General features: G+C 48.3%; 1 protein-coding gene across 1 annotated transcript in view; it reads right to left on the bottom strand.

Moving 5' to 3' along the window:
- Window positions 1-2,922: 2,922 nt before the first annotated feature.
- Window positions 2,923-12,407, bottom strand: part of CFAP65 (cilia and flagella associated protein 65) — a 31,722-nt gene continuing 22,237 nt past the window's right edge. Inside the window, exons 23-33 of the mRNA XM_059476186.1 lie at window positions 11,726-11,917; window positions 10,823-10,981; window positions 9,368-9,505; window positions 8,823-8,939; window positions 8,099-8,236; window positions 7,546-7,611; window positions 5,712-5,926; window positions 5,201-5,341; window positions 4,404-4,682; window positions 3,586-3,733; window positions 2,923-3,058 (exon numbers count right to left, since the gene is read on the bottom strand). Of these exons, the coding sequence (XP_059332169.1) occupies window positions 3,592-3,733; window positions 4,404-4,682; window positions 5,201-5,341; window positions 5,712-5,926; window positions 7,546-7,611; window positions 8,099-8,236; window positions 8,823-8,939; window positions 9,368-9,505; window positions 10,823-10,981; window positions 11,726-11,917 (1,587 nt within the window). The 3' untranslated portion in view covers window positions 2,923-3,058; window positions 3,586-3,591. The remainder of the gene's footprint in view (window positions 3,059-3,585; window positions 3,734-4,403; window positions 4,683-5,200; window positions 5,342-5,711; window positions 5,927-7,545; window positions 7,612-8,098; window positions 8,237-8,822; window positions 8,940-9,367; window positions 9,506-10,822; window positions 10,982-11,725; window positions 11,918-12,407) is intronic.

Here is a 12,407-nt window from a genome sequence, read left to right as displayed (position 1 = left end):
AGCAGCTTTGTTCCCTTCCCTTTATCTCCCACACAATGGCACGATTCAGCAGGTGTTAAATGTTTTAATGGGATTCAGGATAGCTTCTGTTGCCCACCTGCCCCAAGGCCATTTCAGCCCTGCCTGGGAGCCAGCAGTAACAGGCAAGAAGAAAGCTCCTGTTGTGTGGTGCATTAACTGCCTGGTGACTGAGTGCTCCCGATAATTCCCACAAGGAGAGGGGGAGCCCCATTAGCTCGCCAAGTTCGTGCTCAGCCATGGGCGTGCTGGCTGTGTACCTGCCGGGAGCCTGGCCTGGATACCCACCCCAGTCCCGTGGGAACATCACCCACTTCACTGCCCAAACACCAGAGCAGAAGCAGGACCTGTACCTACAGTATTTCTGTTGGAGAGATGTGCTCTGTTGGGCAGGGGCCAAATCCAGCCCTGGGAGACAGCACAACAAGCTCAGACTTCCTTCTGCCCGAGCCCAAATGCCATTAGCAGAAACAGGACTTCTCCTCTCTTTTGGGTGCTGAGCTGGGATGTGAGTTTATAGCCCCAAAAATTCATAGCCTTTGGCAGTGGCTACCAAACAAAACTTCTTGCTAAGAGAAAGTCCCTCCCTGCCAGCTCTGCACATTCTCTGCCCTCCCCTCACCTCCCCATTGCCCCAAAATCCAAGTAAGAGAGAAGCCCCCAGGTGAGAACCTCCACACTGTGCAGAGCTCACCCCCAGCACTATCTGGGAGTGCTGCTGTCTCTCTTTGCTAACAGGACAGTGATGTGGCTCGGTCACACGTTGAAATGTTTCCCAAAACCAGGGTCAGGGTCTAGTTCCCAGCCTGAGAAGAGGAATTGGGAATTTCCCCAACCTGGGAAAGAGGCTGCCTCAGTGTATTTATATTTTAGGATGAGGATAAAAGAAGAAAAGTGTGTGACAGCTGCTACTCCCTTTGCTTAGTGCACTCAGAGTGGTTCTGGTTGACAGGCACCAAAGACCTACAACAGAGGGAACACATGACCATCTCACAGCCCCTAATAAGAGCTGAGAGAAGAAAAATTTCTCTCTTACAGGTGTAAATAGATCTCAAGTCTGTTTTCCTGACTCACCTGTTGTTTAAGGCATCATCTTCGAGATCTCTCCTACTAGAGTGATGCTTATCAAACAAGTGAATTTCCCTCTAATAGTGTTCCAACAGGAAAGTACAGTGTGCGTACTGTTTTCTCCAGGTCCAGGCTGGGAGCACAGGAAAGTGGGGAGAACAGGAACTTTAAAGGCATTAAAAAATTCCTGCACATTTGATGGTTCTCTCAATTTGGTTTTTTTGGGTGTTACACCAGACTAACACACATCATTTCCCATGTCAGCTCCTCCAGGTAGTGGATGCAAGGGTGCAGCTGCAGTGATGCAGCCTAAAGAGCATTAGATCACACAGCAGGTCTGAGGATGGACAAACTGACTGACTCTGTCTTCATTGCTCCATGCTGCCCTTGGGTAGCTGGATTTGACCTACTTTAGGGCAACAGTGAGGTTTCTATCCCTGCCTTTGTTATCCATTTGGGAACTTTGCTGCAGGACAACGGAGCATCTGCAGTGAGCAAATCCTAGCGAGGAGCCTGGATCAAGGAGAATCAGTCCAAGTGGACTGAGCAGCCAGGCCCTGCTGCAGCCTTGAGCTGTGGAGGAAGGAATTGGTTCTGCATTACCTGTTCAGCACTAGCCAAAGCCCAGAGGAATACAGAAAGACTGCTGTGATGTAGGATACCTGTCATGCAAAGTATTGGGAAGGGAGGAGAGGGTTTGCACTTCTCATGAGAAGGATCCAGGACCCATGTGAAGGCCCAAGGCACTCAGGCTGAGTTCAGGAGCTGGCAGTGCCTCTGCTGTTTCTCTGACAACAGGAACAGCTCAGCCCTGGGGCTTAGTAATGGTTACACACGCAGGGCTCCTGCACAGAGAGGAGTGCTGGGGTGAAGCTGGCTGAGCCACAGTGCCCCAGGCACAGCAGGCAACTGCCCTCTGCTGAGCGGGGCAAAAGCCCTCCACAGTGCCTTTTGCACAGTCTTCTCTTAGGATGTGAGGGAAGAAGATGCAGCTCTGGTCTTGGCTGGGTGCTAGCACTGGGAAACAAGACATGACGGTTTGGAGAGAGACACCAAAGCTGCAGCCTCACCAGAGCTGGGTGGCTGCATGAGCCCCATGTTGCAGAGTCCATAGTGGTATGACAGAACAGGGGATATGCTGCAAATGCAGCCCACTGCCTGGCACAGCCATCCTGCAGCTCCTGCCTGGGAGCAGCAGCTGTAATCCAGCACCAGCCCGCTCTGTGCTGGCCACCGGGATTTCTCACAATTCACGCTGCCACCTCCCGGCTGTGACAAACATGCTCCTTCACTGTGATACGTCTTGCAGCCCGACAGACTCCCCAGGCCAAGCCAAGGCTCAGAGGATCCCCTTCCCTAGGTGACAGCCTTGCAGTTTGGAAAGGGAAGACCTTGTCCAGAGCTCACAAGCCCAGATGCACGAGTTATGTATGTTACATACGGTGTCGGTGTCTGAAGGTCAAGTTGCTTTTATTGGGTTGCTGTGTGTACTGATTGTGCTGCAGCTGCCCCCTCAGAGCAAGGAGGGGAGGAGAATTCCGTACCTGCATCCTGCTGAAGCCATAACCTCATTACCCAGATGTCAGTCCTTCCTCAGCTACATTCCAAAGCAGATTCCACTCCTCTCAGCCGGTGCAGACTGAGGATAGTGGGAATTGTCATAGTGGTTGGACATGTACTCCCTGTAGCACAGGGTTCTTCTCCGATGATGTGGCCAGCCACAGAAAGGAGATATCTCATGAACTCTGCCGTGGAGTTGTCAGAGGATGCAAATCGGTGCTGAGAACATAATCAGGACATACCTCCCCAGAGACAGCCAGCATGCTGAGCTAAGGTCATGGTGTGGGAGGGTTTGAGTTGCTCTGGACATCACAGGGATGAAGAATGGAGAGAGCTGATGTGCTTGAGGAGCTTAAGCAGCACAGTACCCAGCAGCTACACTCTGGAGGGTGGGGATGCAGGGATGGTGATTCTGAAAAAGAGATGGCAGCTCTGGAGATGACATCTACATCCAACAACCCTCTTCAATCCCATCTCTCTGCACTTCTGTCCAAGCTAGGGCAAACCCTTATGCTTTTCACTCAGGTCCAAATCTAATTTCCCCACCAGTGGCCATTCCCTCAACCTAACTAGATCCCACACCCCCTTGGACTATGACAGCCTTGCTCCCTTTCTGCTGTCAAAGGCTGTGCTGCCTGCTCCTTGACCCCTTTTCCCAAAGGACCATCCTTGTGCTAGGCTCTCCAGTGCCTCAGGCCAGCCATTCCCACATAGGGCCCTACCCCAGAGCTGTATGAGGGTCTCAGGTCCACAGACAGGCTGTACTGTTACCACCTCTGCTCTGCGGCACAGGACAAGCCAAGAGGGGGCAAAGACTTTGGGAGTGGATTCTTTGTTTTGCACAGGCAGCCTTGGCACTGATAGGCAGGGATTCAGCTAACCCACATGGTCTAGAAAATGGGCTGTGCTTCAGCCTGACATGTTAAGGAGCACACATACACTCTGCTACCTTTGGGAGGCACTGGGGGGTAAAGCAATGACCCTGGGCTGGGCTGTCAGCACCACCTCCCCACGACTGGCTTCGATCATTATGTTCTGCAGTGTGTTTTCCAGCAGCAGCTCCACAAGGTTCCCAACAGCTGGCTGCCTAGAAGGACAGAAGCACAGCAGAGGACAGCTATCAGAAAGCAGATAAGGCAGGTTGCTTGCTGTGACTCCTGCTAGGAATCATCAGGCACAGCAGTGGAGCACACACTGTTTCCTACACGCTGAGACCAATGAACCAAAGACTTGAACAATGGGTTGCTGACCCTTGTCCCAGAACTGTCACCAGCTGGTGTCAGGCCCTGACCTTAGACAAAGCTTGGTGACTACAGTTTTACTGGTTTCTCCCTCCAAGCTGTGCTGTAGCTGCTATTAGTGAATAATGCTTGAAGCTTGTAGCAGTGTACAAAGGAACAGCCACAGCAAAAAAAAGGTGGTGAAATACTGCCATGAAAATAAAAGGTAAGGTAAGCACATACTGCACCCCAATGTCTAATATGGCCTAGAGTGCCTGAGAGTAGACATCATTCACTACCAGCCTCCTGGCACTGCCCACAGCTCAACCCCAGACACAACAAACCATCTCTCCCCACAACCACATTTGGGAGAGGGTGGCTAGGTGGGCTAGCATTGATTTCCACCCAGACAACACATAATACACCCGCAGAAATGCTGCAGGGCTGAAGGAGAAATGGATTTCTGGCCAGGCAGTGTGCTGCCATGGCTCTCTTGACTGTGCAGCTCTTGGCTTTTACGTGTGAGCTCCTCCTCACCTACTTATTATCTCCTTTACCCTCAACTGCTTATGGTGAAAAGTCTCGCTAGACTCCGGCAAATCACTGGGAGAGGCTTCCTGACTCATTTTTCTCCCCTCTCCATCCTTCTCATGGTCAAGATCTGTGGAAGCAGAGACCCTGGAGTGGATCGTGGAGCCCTGTCTACTGTCCTGGAGTTCTGCTGATTTTGCAGAGTGGAACTGGGTGAAATATGGAATAGGCTCATCTTCAATTTTTCTCACTGACTTCTGGAAGTGGCCATTCTCCAAGAGGCTTCTAGGAAGAGGAAAATAAAGGATAAGTTTCAGCAAATTGACTATCTGCATGACCCAGAGGATTATTACAAGACACCACAAGGCAGAGGAAATCACTGGCTGATGTCAGTGTTTAGTCTGTACCTTCTTGCTTTCTGGGCCTAAGGGAAGCAGCAAGAGGGCTTGAGCCAGTGAAACCACCTCTGTTTCCCCTGTGCTGGTTCTTTGAACAGCTCACAAATCAAATAGGTGTACCCCAATGCAGCCTGTTTCTAAGATCACAGTAGGCAGAGTTCCTTGGTTCCTGGGAACTCTGGAAAGATGGGCTCAGGCCCCCTGGCTGGGGAGGAAGCCCCTGCCTTAGCTGTAACTCCAAGAGCTGAGCTCACAGTCCCCAAGACAGCTTTTAGCAGGGGGATACCCCCATTCTGGCAACAAGAGTGCACAGATTCCTCCAGGGTTAACAGAGAGTTGACCATGCTGCAATCATTCTCTGGAAGACAGGGGCTCCAGACCAGGTGAGGGTGAAGGAGCACACACCTGATGACACCTGCGAGTATGTCAGTCACCACCTCCAGCTCTTTTTTGGAAGCAGCAGCCAGGGCCAGCCGTTCGCACTCCGTGTCTGTCCTATTTCTGTGCCCACTCCCATCCACCAATTTGCTGTCTGAGGGCTTGGCGCTGTAAGGGCTGAGAAAGGAGGAGTTGTTCCATCAGTGGCAGCACTACAGAACCAAACTCTCAAAGACCAGCACCCTGCTAGCACTGCAGCAGCATGTCAGGCAAGCAGTGCAGGCAAGCAGGGGAGGGGTGGGAGCTGTTGTATTTCTGACAGGAGCAGGGACGCTGTCATGAAAGAGGAACACTGAGCTCTGACAGTTAAGGTGGGGAGAGAAACAGGTCATGTCAGCTAATGCTGGGGAAAGCAAGACACCTCTTAATACTGAGGCACAGAGAGGAGCAGAGCAGAGCACCAAGTTCAGTGCATATCAGAGCATGGGGCAGCCCTGGCTCAGATGAAGCAGCCAATCCAAAAAACTCTATCTCTTACCGGGACAAGAAGTATCTGGGAAAATCCAAGGCAAAGTTGCTGAGAAAGTCCTCAATAGCAAAGGACCTGGCTGACACATCAAGGTGTAAGGACAAGGGCGTGGGAGGCTCTGGTTTGACCCACACCTGGCTGGCATCTTTGTCCGATGGCAGCCTCCTCTCAGTGTATCCAGGTGGCTGACTGGGTGGAGGCTGGCTTTTAATAGGGGGTAATGTCTGTTGGAGAGAAAGAAATGGCAGGTATATCGTTGGTCCTTTGGCCACAAGTAGGCTGGTGTAGGTTTGAGCACAGGCATGAGAGCTGAAAGCCCAGCAAGCAGAGCCACCAGATCCTGGGTGTCAAAATGATCTTAGCACCGCAGTACTGATAACAGGCAGGAGCAGCCATAATGGAAGTCAGGTCTGTTCCCTTCTCAGTGACCAGTGTGCCAGCCCCAAGTGTCAACAGGGTTTCAGGGTCTCCCTAAGGTACTTGGGGCTGTTGTTCTCCAATCCATCACCATGGAAGCTCTTGCAAGCACACTGGCAGTGCTGCAGGAGAAGCGATGTACATGGATGGAATCCGTGGGGAAACTGTCCTCCCCAGACCTGAAGGGAAACCAGGAACTGACCCCAGTCACACTACATGGGCCAACTTGGGGTTGCATTAGCAGCAGTCAGATTGGGGGAAGCTCCTTAGAGCAGTAGCCAGGATGCCTGGGCCAGAAGAACACAACAGAGATCCGGAGAAGTCCTCAGGCATTGCAGGACTTCAATGATCATTGAGACATGGCTGTGCTGCCTCTCAGAATGAGGCTAGGGGCCTGCACTTCTCCTTACACAGACACAGCAGGCTCCAAATTATCACTAGAGGTTAAAACACTAGAGGACTAAAAGACAATGTTTGTTATCTTTCTGTAGTTCATCCAGTGAATGCTTTGACCTGCATCACTGATCACACCAAACAGCACAGAGAAAACAGTCTAAGCTAGAGTTGCCCTGAGCTGATTCCTTCACACAGAACAGTGCAAGGCATGCAAAGGTGCTCATGGAGTCTCAGAAGCACTGCTACAGCCTCACTGCAGTGACATTCCTGAGATAACAAGCTGCATCTCCTTGTTGCCTCAGTCCTCTCAGACCCAGCCTCCCCTCAGCTCCCCCAAATCTTTCCACATCTTGGGTTAGCTTTGAGCCCTGTCATTCCCACAGCACATCCTGCTGATGGCTATAGGCACTGCTGGCTCTTCCTTGGGGCCCAGGTAGCTCTGCAGAGCACTCACTGGGACCTTGTTTCACACCTTCCCACCACTGCTGGAAAAGCTGTCTTCTGGAAGTGCATACAGTTGTGCACTTGAGTGGAAACTGATGAACCAGGCAAATTGAACTTCAAAGCTTTCTGTGCATTTAAACCAAGGCAGTTCCTGTCTGCAGCTTCTCCTGAGGAACAGAGCACAGCTGTTCTTAAGGTGTCTGCACCATGTTCTGCCAGGGTCCTGCTTTCTGCTGTGGCACACATTCCATTGTGGGCCCAAAATGCAACCAGTACAGACACCAATTGCCCTGTCTGTGTGCATTTTTTCTGTTTATTTGAAACCTTTCCCCCTTTCTCCAGTCATGGGTGCACATTTGATGCCAATTTCAGTTCCCGTTCATCTCAGCTGGAAAGTTACTGGCCAGAGAACACAGCCAGACAGTGTGATTCTTCTGCCTCCTCCAAACAGTCTGTCTCCCAAAGCCTTGAAGCTACAAATCCTGCTGTGCTCTCTGTCCAGACTCCACACTGTGATATCCAGCATTTGCCTCTTTTCTAAAGCAGTCAGTTTGATTCTACCACGAGTGAGACAGGCTTGACTTACCTTGTATTTCCTCATCACAGGTGAGGATTTTGAAAGATATTCTGTTTCAGCAGAATCTGATAACCTCTGAAAAATAAAATATTAAATAAAAAAAAGGGAAGAAGAATTACCACGTGGGGAAGATATAGAGAAGAACAAAAGCTTATGATCTTTTTTAAACTTTGTGCCAGCTGAGAGTCAATGATCTCATCCTCCATTCTTCACTCAGACCACATTCTTACTGCTAGCCACACATTTCTCTCCAGTGTTTATTCATGGTTAAAAATCCAACCATTGGTTTCCAGAGCCACTGGCTTTGTTTTTCCAAAGGCTTCTCATGCACTTCCAAACTTCAGATGGTCACTAGAAATTTCAGAGTTTGTAAGATGATTCTTGGCTAGAAAACAAGATCTCATTTTCCTCTAACCACAGATCAGCTTTGAGGTCTTTAACAAATCAGAGTCTCATGTCCTCTTAACAACTGCCTAGGTTTTCCTAAAGAATGTTTCTTGTCAACACTGGCTGCTGTTCCTTAAGCCAAGCTAAGCTGGTGCAAGGTTTTGAGAGCACTTACCACTGAGGGAGATGTTAGCTTCTTCTTGGTGTCAAGGTCCTTCTCTGTGATGGTGAATTCTACAGCCTGCCGTTCCTTCTCCTTTTCCCACTCGTGCAGGTCCCTCTCATACTGAATCAGGGACTCCTGGATGTACACCTAGGAAACAAACCATAACTGAAGGGAGCAGGGCTAGAAAAGAGCTGCAAATAACAGTCCGTGGCTCAAGCCCATGCCTGTTTCTCCCCTTCAGGAGGTCCCAGGAAGAAACCCACTTGCTTTCCATGTATTCCAGTGGCAGGAAGAGGAAAAAACAGTGGTATTTTAAGTCTGAGACAGAGAAGATATATTCTCCTGCAAAAAAAAACCTGGGAAGTGTTGAGGAGGACATTACTGTTGGTCTGTGCCCCCAATAATATTAAAGCAGCAAGACTTGTTTTTTACAGATATCAAGTCTTTGGCATCCACTGAAAGCCATTCCCATTCAAACCATCACTTCTAGCAGCTGGGCTCCCCTCACAAATCCATACATTGCACAATTACACTTCATCTAGTGAGCCACACAGACAGAAAGATGCTTAAATCATCAGGAAGGATGAAGCTAGGTGTCTTCAGGAGTGAGAAGTGTGTGAGAAGGATTGTTTCAGCTGGAAGCAGCAGGCAGCTGACTGCTGGGGTCAGCCATTTGGGAACCACAATAACATGCCCAGGCCATGGTAATACACAGGTACCTCTTGGGTCTCACCTCACACGCCAGATTTATTCTGCAGAAGTAGGGATTCCTTGTAGGTTGCAGTGTGATGAAGCAAGGGATACTCTCTCCAGGCTGCACAACTCCTGACTTTGGAGCAATCTCCAACACCTGGGTGAAGGGCAGGAGGAGGAGAAAAAAATTAAATAAAAAAAGAACCCAGAGGGGCTATTTCAGTGTCCTGGGACCTTCCTGTGTGCTTTCTCTTTGCAAGGAACACACCTCTCCTCAGAGCTATGTGGCATGAGAGAGATGCAGTTGATACATTCTAACAACAAACATGGCTTTTGCTGGCAGAGTCCTGAGGTTTGTTATCACATTTTGTAGTTCCAGCTTCATATAACCTCACCAAAGTCTTTGGATTTCCCTTCTGAATTCCTGTTGTTCCATCTGTCCTAAACATTGCCTTCACTTTTCCTTTCATCACCTAGTAGAAAGCCAATTCTCTAGAACTGAGTGCCTTGTTGAAAATGGAGCTGTAAGGTCCTTTCATGGCACAGTAAGATGGGCAGGAAGGCTGTAGATCAAAGAGGACTCACCATTTCTTTAGCATTTATCTGCCAGTTAAACACCACTGCCTTGCTCTTCGAGATATTGTTGAGAAAGACAAGACGACCAGCTTTGGTGCAGTCTGGGATATTTCCAAGGCAAATCCTACTATGGGACAAGGTGGCTGCCTGCAGGAAGCAAGGAGAAATCAGAAGGAACAGCAGGGAAGGAAGATGGGACCTAATCATACAGTCATCTCTAAGTCATACTTATCTCTAAGTCCAGCAATTCACAGATAATTCACAGATACAATAATCAGGTATCTTTAGGAACTTGAGAGAGTGTAACAATTCTCTCAATTTTGCTCTGGTTACAGTGGCATTACATCAGAAGGCCAGCTGGATTGCAGTGGGATTGAGTGAGCAATGAATAAGACATAACACTGGTGCTGGACAGGAAAGGATCTCAGGAGCACAGAGGACCAGTAACATCCCAATTCTCTGTGCAGCACTTGCAATCCAGGCCTTTTCCTACTTCAGCTGAGAAACATGAGGTGTGTGCTTGTGCAAAATCCCTATCAATCTGACTGTGAGCTTTAGGAAATCAATCCCTAATACACCTTGCCACTAGTAAGCTACTAGTTTGTCCTGTTCTCCAGGCACAATGCAATCTCTAATTAAGTACAGTTATCATTAGAGAAAGAAACTTCATTTCAGACAACAGAGCCTTGCAGAATGTCATCTTCATTGTCAGACTGAGGCAGTTTTCAATCATCTTTTCTTTGCACTTCTCAGGAATGTAATTGCCCTGCTGGAAGCAGAAAAGCAGGGGGAGCTGTGGCTGGCTCCAAGGAAGGCATGCTAATGTCACACAGGTTGAATCCTTTACCTGCCAGGAGAAAGCCTCTGCTGCTGCTGCTGTGTAATGCTCATTCACTGTGCTTGGATCTGTGGGTGAGTTTAACAGATTGTCCAGGCTGGCAGGCCAGCTCCAGCCAGGCCAGCCAAGCTCCTGCTGAGCCAGCAGCAGGTCAGACCAGTGCATTCCTCTGTATGTGCCTGAATAGGTGTCCATCCTGCAGTCAGCATTCAGGCTATGAATCACCTGAGTTTGGCTGGGAAATGGTGGCAGCCAAGCCCTGACAGAGCACGGCAGGAGTATAATGGTCTTTTTGAGAATGATTTAGGAAAGAAAAAGGTGTTGTAGCTGCACAGAAGAAAGGCAGCTGTGATGGGAGGTAACTTCTAAGAAAAAATTACATGAATAAACACAAACCCTTTTTTGTTCTAATGGCTATGGAAGTGACAAGCTGGAAAGAAGACACCTTTCAGCATCCATGAGTTAAGCTCTAGATCACCTGCTGGAAGGGAAATGTCTTGTTCTGTCTCATGGCAAATGAACTCTCCTGCAACACAGACTACTGCAAGATGGGGCCACTTGTATATTTCAGTCTCTCACACATTTCTGGACTGATCATATTGCTCATATCCCACACTTGGACTTACCTGCCCAGGCACAGTTAGCCTGGCAGAACCTGGAATGACTGCAGAAGAAAAAAAATTTCTGGATGTGGCAGCCTCTTCTACATCATTTGGATTGTAGCCTACTCCCTGGAAAGTAATCTGGGTCGAGTCACCCTCCAGGATCTGGATGACAACATCAACCTGCCTCGGACAAGATAAAAGTTTTAAGTCCAAAGTCATATTTGGGAGAGATGTGCAATAAGCTAGCATACTTGCAAATGGACTGGTCTAAATACACCCCATGCATGGATAAAGACAAATCCAGTCTCTTTCGCTCTTTCAGGCCTTGGCCTTGGCCTTTCCTGCTAGCCCAGGAAAGCTGGTTAAGTAGTCAATTAGCCAGTTACAGTGTGAGATGGACAGAGTCTTGGAGCAAAGGTTGGAGTTTTAAAGTTAAATTTATTTATTTATCCATGCATTCACCACAGACTGAAGCAACAAGCAGTGCAAGAGCTCTGGCCTTGCCTGCCTGTTGCAGCCCAGGACAGAGGTCTTTGGGAAGGCTGTTTTCAGAAGTTTGCAGCAGTATACACTGCAGTGATAGAAGACACTGACTTCAGTCTCTTCGGTGGGAATTTTTGGAGGCCAACAATGAACCATAAATCTGAACAGATACTACTGATATCCCCAGTTTGCTACTTGAAAAATAAATACTGGGATGACTCTGGTTGTGGAAGATATCTCTTCTTGGGAAGAAAAAATGTACGAGACCAATTTATCTGCTCCATTTCCAGACCAGCCACTCATTTGCTCTCACGACTCTGCGACTTGGAGGCATAGAACTCAATTCAGCTGTAGCATTACATTACAACCACCTGTAAGAAACCTAAAGAATTTTAGGTCAACAGCAGAATCTGTTTCTTTCAGTCATGAGGAGGCTCTTACCGTGTATGTTTTAGCTTCCAGTGGTGAGAAGATCCACCCAATGTGCCCTGATTCACCAGGGGGGATTTCTCCTCTAGGAGTTAGGCAGGCAAACACAGGATGCTGAAAATTCTCCTCCCGTGTCTTCATAAGGTTGTCCAGCTGAACCTCAAATGTCACGGGCATGGAGCCACCATTGTAGAGTTTATAAATCTGAAGTGAAGTCAGAAAGAGCAGTGCTTTTTATACCAGGTACAAGTTAAACTAGTTAATGCTTCCCCAGGGGGCGTTGATAAGCATTAATACTTAATTAATCAGCTTATCTCCTAAGAATGAGAAGACCTTATAGTGTCAAGATTTAACACCAAGGCTCTGATAGGCAGCTGTGCTGAAGGTTCATCACCACACATGTACATTGATAAGCAAAGTGCCTTTCCAAATGGTGTCCTGTCAATTCACACTAGGGGAAAATTCATACAGATTAGCTGAAGGAATCATTGTAAAGTGGATTACATAAAATGCAAAAAAACTTCTATTAAAGTGCTCTTAATTCAATTCAGACTTGTTCATTTCCCAAGTAAATTAGGCAGAACATAATCAAAGCTGCCTTTTTGCTGAATAAGCGTTTAAGGAAGTAAAATTAATTTCCTAAAAAACTAATTAGGGTTTATTTCCAGAGCACTTGGAGCAGCTAGGCAAGTTT

Source organism: Ammospiza nelsoni, chromosome 7 (genome assembly GCF_027579445.1).
Source record: "Ammospiza nelsoni isolate bAmmNel1 chromosome 7, bAmmNel1.pri, whole genome shotgun sequence".
NCBI lineage: Eukaryota > Metazoa > Chordata > Aves > Passeriformes > Passerellidae > Ammospiza > Ammospiza nelsoni.
Note: the sequence above shows the minus strand (reverse complement) of the source record. Positions and strands in the feature narration are given on the sequence as shown.